Below are 15,664 nucleotides of genomic sequence, written 5' to 3' on the forward strand. Positions count from 1 at the left end.
CCTTCTCCAGGCTGGTTCCTCCCGTGGAAAAACAATCCTCCCTACTTCCCCCGCTTCTCCTAGGCTCCATATTGTCTCTGTCAGGCTGGCTCCACTACGTGATTCCCTAGACCCAGGCCTGGCCTCCACCCAACCCAGGCGCCACCTCTTATGACCTTGAGCCCTTCCTGAGGATCTGGCGACAGCCTTGCCAGGTCCCTGCCAACTCTCAGCTTTGAAACTGGATAGCTAGCACTCGGAAGATTAAAAGGCTGTTTACGTGGCCCACTGACGCGCGCGCTGCAGGTGTCAAGTCAGGCCTGCCCACGTACTCTGCGGTCATTCTGGCTTTGTGTCCTTGCAGAAACTAGAGTGGGCCCTCCACCAAGCCACGGCCCTGGCTCAAGGGCTTTCCTCGTCTTTGGCTTCATGCGGCTGGCTAACCAATGATGCCATTGCTCAGATTAACAGTAAAAGACAGGAACACTGGAGTCTCTCGGCAGCCAGAACATAGGCAAGTTCCTAGGAAAGGCGGGAGCCATCAGGACCTTTTGGGGGACACCCAGCTGCAAGCCCTTCCGCAGGAAAACCTGAGCAAATGGTGGAAGAGATTCTGGCAAAAGAAACAAGTAGAAGTAGCATGTCTGTCTGGGGGAGGGGCGCGGGCAGGGTGAGCTTCAGACAAACTTATTGGATAGGCTGGTATTTTCCCCGCCCCTCTTGGTCCCTGTACAGCCAGGGACTGGTCGCCTGGGCGCCCACCTCCCCACTAGCAACGGTCATAAGTGGTCCTCTGCCTGCACGTGACCAACCAGGCCCGCCCAGCCCCCTGGGCCTCCCAAAGAGCAGAAGGTGAGGCCTTAGGGGGTAACAATGGAGCTGAAGCCAGAGACAGCTGGCTGTAGGTGTCCGTCTGTCATTTTGCAGGTTGCTGTGTGCCTAGCTGAGGTGGTCCGCAGAGTTAGGGCAGAAGAGGGGACTAGAATACACACCCTGAGCCCTCCTAGGCTGTCAACTGTTCAGGCAGGTGCCTTCTCTGGAAGCTCACCGCCCTCACGGCTGAGCAACGAGGCAGTCTTTCTGGACTGAGGGAATGATGTCAGTCCATTCTATCCCACAGGCTTCTGGGATGTGGAGGGGGGCGGGGGAACAACGAGGTACAGGGCTGGGAACATCAGTGCCCAAGTCTTGTCACATATTGCTGAGGCAGAGGATGAACCCTACCTAACAAAGAGGGGTCTCCCCAAAACCAGGAGTGCCCAGAGGAAGTGTCCTTAAGGATCAAAGTGACCCAGAACTCTTCAATTTGTGATAAAAATACTGTCACATCCCAAAGCAGGGGATTGCCTGTGGAGAAGGGGGCCCAGTGAGACAGCAGCCTGTGTCCTCGACAACCACCCAAAAACAAGATAGTGAGCTCCAGAGCAAGGCAGGGCATGGCCTTGGAACAGACTTGTATCTGGGTGTTTTCTGTTCTGTTATTGTTTTTTGGAGATAGGGTCTCATGTAGCCCAGGCTGGCCTCAACTATGTAGCCAAGGATGACCTTGAACTCCTGAGTACTAGGATCACAGGAATATATGTGACCCACTGAGTTTAATTAGGGTAGCTTGTGGGAGCAGAAGTGAGAACTCACTGGACAATGGACAGCTTGTCACTGGCTACATCGTTAAAGAAAGTGACACTCTCTCCCTTGGTGACTATCAGTTGCAGGGAGCACCTCGGGGAGCAGCAAGAGGGCTTTTTAAAAAAACCCTCTTGTGTGTACATATGCATGCATGTATGCAAATATACACATTCCACGGTATACAGGTGGAGGTCAGAGGACAACACTGAGGAACCAATTCTCTCCTTCCACCATGGGTGGGTTCTAGGTACGGAACTCAGGCTGTCAGGCTGGGCCTCAATATCCCTCCCCCGGCCCCTCCTCCACATACACTTGTTGTTACTGGTTATTGGCCCTGTGCTTACTGAATGGATACTCAGTTACACAGAGAGATTGTTGCCAAACATCTCTTGAGATTCAATAGTGGCAATATTGTTTCATAGGTATGCACACCTGTATAAACGTCCATGTCAATAAAACAATATTACTATAGTAATTGTGTAGATACGTGTCCATTTACATGGGCGTGTGTTGATACTTAGGAGTCCCCTCGGCTTTTAGATACATACAGAAATAATGTCATCTGACCTTTGGGTTTGCTTCATCAGGACACAGGAAATGGAGTCCCACACAGGCTGGGATTGGCTAGGGACTGAACTTTGGTGTGAGCTCGAGGGCTCATGGGGATGAATTATTCTATTCTGTCTACTTCTGTGTGTGTTCTAAGCTTTTTATGACAAAAATGCAAGTCTAAGGATGCTTGGCCAGCTTTGCATCCTCAGCATGACATCAAACTGGCATTGTGGGGCTGGAGAGATGGCTGAGCGGTTAAGAGCACTGGCTGCTCTTCCAAAGGTCATGAGTTCGATTCCCAGCAACCACATGGCGGCTCACAACCATCTGTAATGAGATCCAATGCCCTCTTCTGGTGTGTCTGAAGACAGCAACAGTGTACTCATACATAAAATAAGTAAATAATTCTCTTAAAATATAACTGGCAGCGTAAGGGCTGGAGAGATTGTTCAGTGGTTAAGAGCACTTGCAGAGGACCTGCGTTTGGGATTAGTGAGACTTAGTCCTCAGGACTGGGCTGGCCTCTGGTGGAAAACACAGCTGAGGGAAGTTCAGGGATGTAGGGTTGCTTGACAGGAGGTGCCAGGCTCACAGCTGCCACAGCGGAAACCGTGCCAGGCGCTGGGCTCCAGGATGGCTCACACTGGATCCTAGGACAAAGACTAGCTTCAGTGGAGGGTCCTGGCTCAGGATGCATGGGAAAATGATGGATGAATGGCCCTCCAGCTTGACTGAGCAGAGCAGAGGCGCTGGTCACATGTTCTAGGAACACTGAGTAACCAAGAGGCTCAGGACCTGGCAGATTCTCTAGGGTGCTGTGATCAGGGGTCCCTGAGGATGGAACGCATGAAGGTCATCCTCCAGCTTCCCTGGGTCTTTGCCGGAGTCATACCTGGGCTTCAGAAATGGCAATTCTTTCCCTGTTCTTCCTGGGTGACCTCAGTCAGGTGTCTTGGCCTCCGGGAGCCTCTCTCCATTTCTGGTAATGGAGCACACTGCTTAACACAGCTTTGGGGGAGGGGGGAGAAGAAACTTGTTAGCTCTAACCCTGGAGCTTGTTGCTGTCCCTCCTCTTCAGCTGCTCCTACCTGGGGCACTAGAGACACATCAATATCATTAAGGTAAAAGCATCCAAAGAGATCAGGGGACCGGTCCCCGCATATCCTCACAGTCTTTTTTGTTTTTTTGTTTGTTTGTTTGCTTGCTTTTGTTTTTTTTTTTTTCCCAGACAGGGTTTCTTTGTATAGCCCCGGCTGTCTTGGCAGTTGCTCTGTAGACCAGGCTGGCCTCTAACTCAGAGATCTGCCTGCCTCTGTCTCCGGAGTGCTGGGACTAAAGGTGTACCCCACCATCGGCCTAGCTTGTGATTTTTTTTTTAAACATTTTTTTTTTAGGGGAGGGGTACAAGAGACAAGATACGTGTGTGTGGGGGGGGGGGGGTCGGAGCCCAGAGGCAGCCTGAAAGAGTCTGCTCTTGGCTGGAGAGTTGGTTCAGTGGTTAGAACTTACAAAGAACCTAGGTTCCCTACCCTCAATACCCTCTTCTGACCTCTGTGGGCCAAGCACCAATGTGGTATAATAGAGTCACACAGGCCAAACACTCATACACATAAAAATAAAAGCTAATTAAAAGAAAGAAAAAGCCGGGCGGTGGTGGCGCACGCCTTTACTCCCAGCACTTGGGAGGCAGAGGCAGGTGGATTTCTGAGTTCGAGGTCAACCTGGTCTACAGAGTGAGTTCCAGGACAGCCAGGGCTACACAGAGAAACCCTGTCTTGAAAAACAAAAACAAAAACAAAAACAAAAACAAAAAAGAAAAGAAAGAGAGAGAGAAAGAAAGAAAGAAAGAAAGAAAGAAAGAAAGAAAGAAAGAAAGAAAGGCCTATTTTTTTCTCCTTCCTCCATGTGGGGCTCCAGGGTTAGACTCAAGCTGCCAGTCTTGGATACAAGTACTCTTACCCCTGAGCCTTCTCAAAACCCACCACATCCGACCCCGTTTTTGAGACAGGGTCTCATGTAGCCCAGGCTGGTCTTACACTCATTACGTCGTCAAGGAAGAACTTGGACTCCGCTCCTTCTCCCTCCACCTCTCAAGTGGGTGCCACAGGCCTGCACCACCATACCCAGGTCTACGATGCTGAGAATAAAACCTTGGGCTTTCCGCTTCCCAGGCAAGCATTCTCTACCAGCTGAGCTACATCCTCAGCCCTGTGGTCCATTTTTAACTTAGAAGCTGTTTCCTTTAGCAGTGCACAGCGCCAGATGCAGGGAAGACACTTAAAATGGTACCAAGGAAAACATCCCTGAGCTCCCGTGCAGAGAACTGGATGTCCAGGGAAGCTCCTCAGACCAGGTTCCGACTCCAGATACGTCCTGTGACCCTTGTTGCCCTTGTGTCTTTTCTAACAGGGCAGGGTAGATGTCTTCGGGAGGAAAAGGTCAGATGCCAAGAGGGCGGGGCAGAACTTCACAGACTCCTCCCACGGGAGGGAGAGCATGACAGGCTCCTCCCATAGTAAGGAGTGCTAGCCTCTCTTCCAAGCCACTGGGACCACTTCCTCTTTTTTCACTCTGAAGATAGGAACTGCCCTAGGGCAACCAGAAGAGATGGGCAGATTCCAGGCTGTGGTAGCCCTGCTTCCCCGACAGGTCAGGGAGTGCTGAGGGCGCTGGCCGGTCGCCTCCCTCCCTGTTTCTGGGGTAGCTGAGGACCACCTTGAAGGCTAGCAGGATGGAGCAAGCCTGTGAGAAGCAGGACTCAGTGTGCAACCTGGTGGCTGTGTTTGAGAACAGCAGGTACAGATGGTGGGGGAGGGGTCGAACCCTTCTATCTGGCCTGGTACTTTGGGCAGCCCCCACCGGGTCCCTCCATCATGAGTGCCTGGCAGTACAGGCGACTACTGCTCTTGGGGTAGTAAGCTTGACAAGGGTGAGCAAGCAGCATGCATTGGAAGATCTCCAGTACATGCACAGACATCCCACTCAGACCAGGATATAAATGGGAACAAGAGGGCAGGACGCAGACAAAGCAGGGCCATGCTCACCAGGCCATTCTACGTTCCCTTCTGTACCTCTACCTCGGGTCTTACCCTGATGGCCCTAGAGTGTGTCTTGTTCTATTCCCATCATAGGGAAGAAAGAGGGGACACAAGGACTAGGTCCTCGGAGTTTCAGAGCTTTGGGGCTGTGCTGAGGTTTGTGTCTGAAGGGAAAAGACAAAGTCAAGGGTGAGAGGGGTCCTGGGTAGTCTTGGAGGGGCGTCAGTGTGAGACGTGAAGCCACTCTGCAGGCCTGTGGTTTGGGAATGTCTTTAGTACTGTCCTCTGGAAGCATGAGCCAGATAGAGGTTGACCTCAGGAGGCTTTGGGGGAAGCTGTGAGGACCTGGGAGTTGGGGGGGAGGGGCAGGTGGAGGGAGAGGCTGAGTCCTGGTTTGTGCTAGAGAGTTCCAGAACCTGGATACACGAGAGTGATTCTACTTCAGTACTCATGCCTCCAGCTGCTAGACGCTGGCTCTGGCAGCTCTCTTACCTGAAGAGAAGTTCCCAGAGAAGGGACTCTGCCTATAAAGAACCCTGGGCCACCAGTGTCCCCAGCCCTAGGGAGCTACAAGAACACAGTGCAGTGTCTAGGGGCCTGCAGAGGATGCACAGGGGTTGGATGTTGTCGTGTGTAGATTTCTACTTATGACACAAAGTTCCGTCCTTCTGAGACATAAGGCTTTAGACGCCCTGGGACTGCCTGCACACTGTGTTGTGGACGTGCAGGCCACTCACGGGAAGTGCCTGGGGCCTCCACGTGGCACCCCACACTCACCCCAGCAGAAGTTTCACTTCCTGAGCTGAGCAGTTTGATCTGCCTCTCCAGGAGCGTGGTTTGTGCTAGAGAGTTATCCTATTCAGCACCCGGGACAGCTCTTTGACACCGCCTTCTTGACCCACCACCCCAGATGCTGGGGACCACCACACCCAGAGTGCTGGAGGGTGGGTAGGCTCTTATGGATGCCAGCCCTTGGGGTACTGAGCTGTGTCCGGATGCGCCTTGCAGGTAGAATAACCGTACAGAGGAGAGGGTCACAAGAAGCATGGTACCATGCGGGCTTCTCTCTCAGATAGGTCCTTGGCACCTATCTGATCTGAAACTGAGGGCTAGAGAGGAAACAGGCACAGGCCTGAGTGCTTAGAAATGCAGAAGCTGAAACCAAATGTACAGGAGAAAACCTGAGACTCAGCACCCTGTTGCCCCACCCCCACCCCACCCCCACCTTCCTGGCTGCAGGCCCCGAGGCCAAGGAACTCCATTTCCTGTGTCTCCCATATTCCTTCTGCCCCCACCAGGCCCCATGACCAGAGCAGTCGCCTCAGCTCTCTGGGTCTTTCTGTCCTTGACATCAAGAGAAAAGACAGCTTAGCATGGAGGTTTGGACCTCAGCCTCCCCCAACCTGACCCACTTTCAGGTTCCCATCCTTTCTGCCTCAGTTTCCACATCTGCAGCATGGACGCAGGGACATTCTTTCTCTTCAGGTTTAGAGGCTTGGTACCTGTCTGACCTCTGTTTGCCAGTCTGTCTTTCTCATGGGGATTCCTACCCAGCACTGTCGCCCTGGCTATTTCCCTGCATGTGTCTGTCAGGGATAGCTCTGCCAGTGTGTGTTTCTCTGGTCTACAGGACTGGTAAATGCAGCACAGCAAAACTGTTCTGTGAGGGCTGAACCTGGGGATGAGGGGCCCTGCTCCCCAGGCTTACTTTGTCTCCCTCGTAATGGTGTAAAGGACATAGGTGTCCCTGAAAAGCCCCAGTTTCAGCATCTGTGTCCTTGTTCTGAATTACTCTATGGCTCCCATCTTCCCTTGACGTATCGGGAGAGACTCAGACATGAAAGCAGGGTTGGTTGAAGACCAAAAGTGGGGGTGATCCTGAAGGAGCCCCTGAAAAATCTGTGTGCCAAAGGAGGGGTTCTCTCTAGATATGTTTGCATTTGAAACAGGGAAGTGTACAGTTCCCCAGAGAATAAAATAGACCATAAATGACTCATTTAGAGATTGTAGGGTCTGATGAAGTTCCCTCCCAGAAGAGACTCAGAAGGATGGCGGTGGTACCAGGGACATGTTTCAGTTGGTAGAGGGCTTGCACAAAACCCTGCCCCCACCACACACACACATCTTGTAAACCAGACATAGTGGTTCATGTACGTAATCCTAGCACCAGAAGTCCAAGGTCATCTTCCTCTATAAAGGGGCTCAAGGCTAGCCTGTGGTACGTCAGACTCTGGCTCAAAAAGAGGGAAGAGGAGGAGGTCTGAGGAAGATTCAGAAGTTTTGACAAGTTCCTACACCGTGCCAGGCACTTGGGAGCCCATGAACACCAGTGGCTCACACCGATTACCCTGAGGGGACCCTCAAGTGTGGTCTGTTCACAGCAGGACTCCGGGAGCAGCACCTGGACCCCATAGCCTTGAGGACCAGCCCCATAGCCCCGAACACCAGCTGTCCCCGTCCCCAGAGCCTTGGGAGGCACTTCCTGTCGGGGAGGCCTCGAAGTCTGAGTTCCGGCCAGTCAGCAGGATGTATCTGAGTTCCCTCAAGAATAAGCTATCAAGTGGAGCTTGGAGGAAATCCTGCCAGCCTGGGGCAAGCCCAGGGCCAGAGACTCAGGTGAGGGTTTGATCTCAGGACTGCTGACTCCGACTGGGGATTGGGTAGAAGGAGCCTTCGGCCTTCACTCTTTCTTCCTCTTTCTCTCTCCTCTCCCTCTTCCTCCTATTCAAGACAGGATTCTATAGTGTAGCCCAGACTAAACTTGCCTACTTCTGTATCCCCAGTGCTGGGGTCACAGGGTCACTCTAACTATCCATATATGGTCACCAACAATATTGATTTGTGGCCCCATCCTTATGATCCCATGTAACCTTGATTCTCCCCCAGCTCTGAGGGGCTGGAGGATGGCTCAACTGGGATGCTAGACCCTTTTTTCTCCATGTGTCTTCCCTTTTGTGTGTGTGGCCCCCTAGGGAAGCTCCCTGTCAGGCAGCCAGGTCTCTTCCACAGCGGCTCCTTGGTCCCCTGTTCCCGTGAAAGCCTAGGTGGAGACTTCTTAACCTTAAGGCTCAGCCCTGGAGCAGGACACCTCTCAAGGCTCTATTCTATGAAAGCTGGTCCAGTGCCAGACCTGGTATACCAGGAAGGTGGGAATGCCAGAGAGTCTGCTCGACAGGCAGAGCAACGTTGTCTTCCGAGGAGTGGCAAGCCAAGTTTTCCACATTTCTCCTCAACCCCTGCAGGAACCTGAGGAGAAGAGGGTCGTGCTGGAGCTTCTGGAGACGGAGCAGGCCTACGTGGCTCGCCTGTACCTGCTTGACCAGGCCAGTAGAGACTCCTCAACACCCACCATATCAGGAGTGCCGACACCAGCCCAGGACATCATTGGGTCATTTGGGGCAGCATCAGAACTGAGCCCCTTAGCCCCTCATGCATTGCCTTTGGTCTTGGCCAGCCTCATATATGGCTGCCCTGTTTGGCTTCCCCACTGGTTACCCTGACTAGATGTCCTTTACCTCAGCCAAGGCCTAGGAAGACACAGATGGGGCTGTTCCCTTTTTCCCTTGGCCAAGCCCTAGAAACTCCTGGCTTGTCTGTCCATCAGTAAGGTAGCCTGAATCTAGTCTTTCCTGGTCATCTCTCCCAGCGGTGTGACAAGATTGCAGGTCTGACTCTGCTGGGGTTGTGCTGTCCCCCTGGGGCTGCAGGGTTGGCAGGCGGTGGCTTCCTCTTGAGTAGGGTGTGAGCAGGCGCTGGTTTCCTGTGCAGGTGTTCTTCCAGGAGCTGCTGAGGGAGGCAGGCCGTAGCAAGGCCTTCCCTGAGGATGTAGTCAAGCTCATCTTCTCCAACATCTCCTCCATCTATCGTTTCCACGCACAGTTCTTCCTTCCAGAGCTGCAGAGGCGCGTGGATGACTGGTGAGGTCATAGTCACGGACCTAGGGTGAGGGGCCTGTGAGGCTCGAGTGCTTGAGTTTAATTCTGGCCGTGTGGCTGTCTCTGCAGGCCTCTACCTCTTGCACAGCCGAGGAAGACGGGGCATATCCTAGGCCCTGTGACTTAAGAGGTCAGGGATGTCATGGTACTGACTGGGTCCCTGGCCTTGATCTTGGCATCTGTTAACAGACTGGTTTCCTAGCCGGCGCTGTGATGTTCACGCCACTGTTATATGAGAAGACCTGATCCCAACACCCACGTGTTGGCTCCCAACTGTGTATAGCTCCAGTTAGAAGGGGTCCAGTAGCCTTCTTGTGGCCTCTGTGGGCACCAGGCATGGACATGAGCACATACATACGTATGTGCAGGCAAAACATTGATACACATGAATACATCTAAAGAGAGACGGGATGGAGGGCTGGGGAGGTGACTTGATCAGTAAAGTCCTGTTGAACAGGCTTTAATTGTTGGGACTCACAGTGACAGAGGAGAACCAGTTTCCCAAACTGTCCTCTGACCTCTACATGTGTGCTATGTTACAAGAATCCCCCCCACACACACAAACACAGGAATGTGCACACACACACATGCACACTCACACATAATGGTAATAAATAAACTAAATTAAAAAAAAAAAAAAAAACAAGAGACAGAGTGGGGTAGAGGCCAGTCTGGTCTGCAGGGACCTGGAATTGTCTGCCAGGGCTAAACAGGCCTGTCTCAAACAAAAAGAAGTAAGGGGGGGGAAGCCTGGGGGGGAGCACCAGCCTGTAAGATCACCCAACATCACACCAACCTTTTCTGAAGAGAAAACCAAGACTCGTAGAAGCTTCCACAAGGACACACAGCTAGAATAATGAGTGTGGAGACAGGCAGCCATCATGAGTAGTACTTTCATAAAACCCGTACTGTCAGCTACACATTGCCTTCTGCCGTCTCACCAGCCAGGCCTCAACGGGCCTCACAGGGAGGTTAGCCAGGGACCAGGGGCTCAGAGTCTAAGGAGGAGGTAGACCCTTGGGGTGCCTCTCTCCTACATTTGCCCCAAGGATATTAGAAAGGCTGTTGGGAGCTGGGGGGAGCATGGGGAGTCTGGCTCAGGAGCTGAGACAGGAGGTGGCCAGACTGAGAGCATCTCCTCCTAATTCAGGACAGCCACACCCCGCATTGGGGATGTGATCCAGAAGCTGGCTCCCTTTCTGAAAATGTACAGCGAGTACGTGAAGAATTTCGAGCGGGCCGCAGATCTGCTGGCCACCTGGATGGACAAGTCTCAGCCCTTCCAGGAGGTGGTCACCCACATCCAGGTGAGGGGCACAGGGGAGGAGCCTGCACAGCCACCTGGTGAGCCTGCCTCATTCCCCGCCCCACAAGCGGTTTGGACATCCTCAAGCCTGGCACCCCATTTTCTCTGCTCTCACGCTTCCGCCCCTGCTCCCTGCTCCCCAAGCGCAGCGAGGCCTCGGGCAGCCTGACCCTGCAGCACCACATGTTGGAGCCTGTGCAAAGAATCCCGCGGTACGAACTGCTGCTCAAGGAATATGTGCAGAAGCTGCCAGACCAGGCCCCAGACCTCGAAGATGCCCAAAGTGAGGACACCCTGGGGCCCAGGGAGCCGGAGGGAAGGGGCTGGCTTGCAGACCTACTAAAATGGTTCTGATGACCTGATTGAAGATTGATTGATTGACGATGATCATTGGCCCTTGATCCATGATATCGACATCACAGCCACAGATGAGACAGAAGAGTAAAGCCCAGAGAGGTTAAGTGACTTACCCATGGTCACACAGTCCAAAGAGCAGAGCTGGGATTTGAACCTACACCTGTAGGGCATACATTCTAGATCTGGCTTTGCTCTGGGAGTAGAGAAAATCACCGAAATCATAAACCTAATCACACAGCTTCCCAGTGGCTTCAGTGACCCCCCCATCCTGGGTGGCTTCTACCTTCTAAACACTCACTATGCCTGCATGGGCAGGGCTGTGCCTAGTGGTAGTTATGGTGGGTCCCCCCTCCCCCACCAGGTCCTATTGTGGAGACCGAGCCCCAGGCTGCAGGTTTCTAGGAATGACTGGGGCTCTGCTCCCTTGCTAGGAGCGCTGGACATGATCTTCTCAGCCGCAAAGCACTCCAACGAAGCCATTGCCGAGATGGTGAGTACCCTGTCCCGGGAACGAGTGTGAGAGCATCCCTGGACACGCCCTGTCTCTTGGTCCTTGTATCCACTGATCCTGCCCAGGGTACCCAACCCATGCTACCTCCTTGCCTTTGGCTCCTTCATCCCGTCCCCTCAGGCACACTATCAAGAAGCTGGGACCCTGCCCAGCTAGGCTGAAGGTGTGCCCCATCTCCAGGAGCGGCTGCAGGGCCTGTGGGATGTATATCAGCGCCTGGGCCTGGAGGATGATATTGTGGACCCCTCCAACACGCTGCTCCGGGAAGGCCCTGTTCTCAAGATCTCTTTCCGCCGCAGCGACCCAATGGAGCGCTACCTGTTTTTGGTAGGGGCTGCTGGGTGACTGGGCAGTTGGTGGCTGAGGGGCCAGATTTGTAGCCAGGTGCGCCCCTCCCGGGAAAGCAGAAATCAGAGTCTGAGCTCAGGTTGGCTTTAAAGCATGTGCTGCTTCTGTGTGCTCTAAAGACAGCAAGCAGGAGGGAATTAACTTAGCTGCCCGGGGAGATCTGCTGGGCTGATGCTAGGAAACCCCGGAATCTTCTGAAATCAGGCAGTGTTGCTATCTCGAGGTGTATACCTCCTGTCATCCCGCAGGCTCTTCTGGTTGCTTTGATCCCCCAGTGCTGTCACTGAAGTGGGGGGCTAGACAGCCACATCCTCACTCCATCCCAGATCACCTGTGAGCCAGCTTAGAAGGGAAGGGGAGGGGTGGCGGCCAGGTCACAGGAAGGACCCTGAGCTGCTTCCCATACCACCCATGTCCTCCCAGTTCAACAACATGCTTCTGTATTGTGTACCCCGTGTCCTCCAAGTGGGTGCCCAGTTCCAGGTGCGGACCCGCATCGATGTGGCCGGGATGAAGGTGAGCTATCCCCCAAAGAGGCCTTAGGGTGGGTGACAGCAGGGAGCAGAGCAAGTCCTTGTAAGGGTGGCATGGCTTCCTCAGGGGCAGTTCACGACCCTGGCAACCTCACACTGCTTTCTTCGCTGTCTGCACCACTGTGGTTTAAATGGTAATGTGTGGCCGGTGTTCTAAGCCAGCAGGTCCAGATGGGCCTAGCAGCCAGCGGGAGGGGGTTGTTGGGGTGGAGTTGAGGGGAGCCCCAGTTCGCTCTTCCGCTCTTCCATGAAGGTTTCCTCTACAATATTGCTGGGGATGGACCCATTGCCTGAGATGGTTGGCAAGCACTCTGTTGAGCCTTAACCGGTCCCTGGAGTTCTGCATTTCTAGGCAACCCCAAGGGACCCTGATACTCCTGCCCACATGCTAATATGTGAACAGGACCAGAGAACAAGGCTAGTCCAGGCCCTGCCTGGATGTGTCTTCACTTAGAGTGGGGCTCAAATGAGTGGAACCAGCCCTGCGGTCTCCCAACAGAACCTCTCTGCATCCCTCTGTGCAGGGTATTGTCAGTCATCCCTGATTAGTCGTTTTTGTTTTCCAAGGACAGCTGTAGGGCTGTGAATATATCTCAGTGAGTAGTGTGCTTGCCTAGCATGAAGCCCTGGGTTTCATCTCTTCACGCTGCCCAAACCGGGTGGGGCGGGCCACACCTGTAATCAATCCCAGCCCTGAGAACCCTGGAAGTCAGGTGGCAGACCCTGGCAAGAGTACCCAAGCCAGAGGCAAAAGCTCGGGGCTACTACAGCTGAAGCCCAGGATCGAGCCCCCATCCGCACCCCAAGAAGGTCTCCAGAGCGTGACCATCACCTGAGTTGAGTTCGTAGTGTCTCGTTCCAGTTAGCTGGAGTATTTCACATGTGCAGCCCCTACCTGAGGCTTCTAGCCTCCATCCTGAGATGGCCTGAGAGTCCCAGAGGCTGGAGAGTAAGCAGGTGTGTCTGAGAGGGGCCAAGTGAGCAAGACTGAGGGAAGAGGTAGAGAGGGGCCTTTAATGAGCAAGACTGATGGAGGAGGTAGAGAAGAGCCCTCAGTGAGCAAGACTGAGGGAGGAGGTAGAGAAGAGCCCTTAGTGAGCAAGACTGAGGGAGGAGGTAGAGAAGAGCCCTTAGTGAGCAAGACTGAGGGAGGAGGTAGAGAAGGACCCTTAGTGAGCAAGACTGAGGGAGGAGGTAGACCTAACCCATGGGTGAGAAGAAGATATTCGAAGAACAGACTCAGCCCATAGCAGAGATCAGCCAACCAAGGCTGGATATCACGGTGCATGAGTTTGATCTCAGTACTTGGGAGGCAGAGGCAGGCGGACCTCTGTGAGCCTGAATCTAGACTGGTCTATATAGCAAGTTACAGGCTAGCCAGGGCCACGGAGTGCAACTCTGTCTCTGAAGTAGGGGAAGGATAGGAGGAGACAAAAGATACCTAAACCAAAGGAGAATCATACCCTGGAGGCTGAGACAGGAAGATTGCTGCAAATTCAGAACAGTCTGGATTGTAGTGAATTCTGAGCCAGCCTGGAATATACAGAGAGACCATCTCAAACACACACACACACACACACACACACACACACACACACACACATCAAACCAGGGTTTGTAATGTAGCTCCTTTGGCAAAGGGTTTGGTTAACGTTAAATTCACTGAGCCTGGATTAGACTCCCAGTACCCAATAGGTGGTGGCACACACCTATAATCTCAGCACTTGGCAAGTGGCAGGAGTTCCAGGCCATCTTTGGCTATATACTGAGGTTAATGCCAGCTGAAACCAGGCGAGAACACTAATGTCTTTCTGTGCCTGCTCTTGGCTGCCACCATTTGGCAAGCCTGTCTCACTTGCTAGCGGCCCCATAGCACCCTCTGCTGGACGTTGCTGGGCATGGCGGGTGAAGAGCTGTCTACAACAAATGGAAACCATTGTTTGAGTCACGTTTGAGGGACAATGGGGCTTGAACCACCTTGGTTGTTCTACTGGCCTATGACCTATGACCTGGTGCTGGGAGCACATCATCCGCACGAAGCGATTGTGTCTGTGGTCTGAGCTGGTCCTTGTGTTTCCCAGCCTATAAAAAGGAGAGGTTACAGAGGCGTGTCTCCCAAGAACCTCACATATAACCCAACGGGTTGCACCCTGCACGAGGGTACCTCATGGCAGAGGTGTGCCATCAGTAGCCAACTGGGATATATCACAGATTGCGGATTTACAGAGAGAGCTGGCCAGCAGGTGGCAGTCGAATATCTCGTTCTGACAAGATCTGGAGATGTGCCAGTTGGCCACAGATGTCAGGAGAGCCTTCTATAGCAGAGGACCCTTCAGTGATGAGCACAAAGAACTGTGTGGGATAGAAAGACCCTGAACTGAGCCAGGCCAAGGGGTGTGGTTGAGACGGCCCAGCGGGGATCCAAAACCTGGAGGCTCTAATGAGGATACCAGGGCATCCTGACTCAGGCCAGGAACTCCCTGGGGTTCCCTATTCCTCTCAAAGCTCTCTTGACCTTCCTGCCTGCATTCCTGCAAGATTTAGGCCTCCTCCTGCTTTTCCTGATCCCTCCTCTGACAGGGGTGGTAACAGCTCATCCAGGTCCCCCACACTGAGCCCTCAGTGCCCTCCCCTCTCTTCCCAGGGCGTCTTTCCTTTGCAGCAGGCCCCACAGGCCTGGGCTGCAAAGCGGTGGTTCCTCTCCATGTCACCCTAGGCTCTGCCTGTCATTCTATGTGCACTGTGGCTGCACGCATCGTTCACCATTCACAGGCCTACCCCTCCCCCGGCAGGATACAGGGTCCAGACCACACCCAGCCCTTCCTGACCCTGTGTGGAGTCTGTGTGGAGAAGCGGGGCCACTGAGGGCTGTAGAAGCAAAGTCCTCAGGGGGAAGGGTCTAGGACTTAAGGTGTGTCTCGGGTTCCTTGGGCCAGTCTCTGTACACACGGCACAGTCTCCAACCTCAGTCTTTTTTTTTTTTTTTGATTCACTTATTTCTTATTTATTTATACAGCAGTCTGCCTGCATGTATGTCTGCAGGCCAGAAGAGGTCATCGGATCTCATTACAGATGGTTATGAGCCACCTTGTGGTTGCTGGGAATTGAACTCAGGACCTCTGGAAGAGCAGATGGTCCTTAACCACTGACCCATCTCTCCAGCCTCTCCCACACAACCTCATTCTTTTTTTTTTTTATTGGATGTTTTATTTACATTTCATATGTTATCCCCTTACCCCATTCCCACCCCACCGCAACCTCATTCTTAATGGCAGAAACCCAATGCAAGGGGCCTCATTTTGCCCCTTAAAAGCTGTGTGACCAGCCGGGCAGTGGTGGCGCACGCCTTTCATCCCACCACTTGGGAGGAGGCAGAGGCAGGTGGATTTCTGAGTTCGAGGCCAGGCTGGTCTACAGAGTGAGTTCCAGGACAGCCAGGGCTATACAGAGAAACCCTGTCTCGAAACCACCCCCCCCCC

General features: G+C 53.3%; 1 protein-coding gene across 2 annotated transcripts in view; it reads left to right on the top strand.

Moving 5' to 3' along the window:
- Positions 1 to 4,709: 4,709 nt before the first annotated feature.
- Positions 4,710 to 15,664, top strand: part of Fgd2 (FYVE, RhoGEF and PH domain containing 2) — an 18,166-nt gene continuing 7,211 nt past the window's right edge. Inside the window, exons 1-9 of one of the 2 annotated variants that reach the window (XM_028767887.1) lie at positions 4,710 to 4,953; positions 7,577 to 7,811; positions 8,438 to 8,518; positions 8,964 to 9,112; positions 10,281 to 10,437; positions 10,581 to 10,719; positions 11,225 to 11,283; positions 11,485 to 11,631; positions 12,076 to 12,168. In XM_028767887.1, the coding sequence (XP_028623720.1) occupies positions 4,889 to 4,953; positions 7,577 to 7,811; positions 8,438 to 8,518; positions 8,964 to 9,112; positions 10,281 to 10,437; positions 10,581 to 10,719; positions 11,225 to 11,283; positions 11,485 to 11,631; positions 12,076 to 12,168 (1,125 nt within the window). In that variant the 5' untranslated portion in view covers positions 4,710 to 4,888. The remainder of the gene's footprint in view (positions 4,954 to 7,576; positions 7,812 to 8,437; positions 8,519 to 8,963; positions 9,113 to 10,280; positions 10,438 to 10,580; positions 10,720 to 11,224; positions 11,284 to 11,484; positions 11,632 to 12,075; positions 12,169 to 15,664) is intronic. The other variant, XM_028767889.1, reaches the window with a different exon arrangement.

This window comes from Grammomys surdaster, unplaced genomic scaffold (assembly GCF_004785775.1).
Source record: "Grammomys surdaster isolate TR1022 unplaced genomic scaffold, NIH_TR_1.0 183, whole genome shotgun sequence".
Classification (NCBI taxonomy): domain Eukaryota; kingdom Metazoa; phylum Chordata; class Mammalia; order Rodentia; family Muridae; genus Grammomys; species Grammomys surdaster.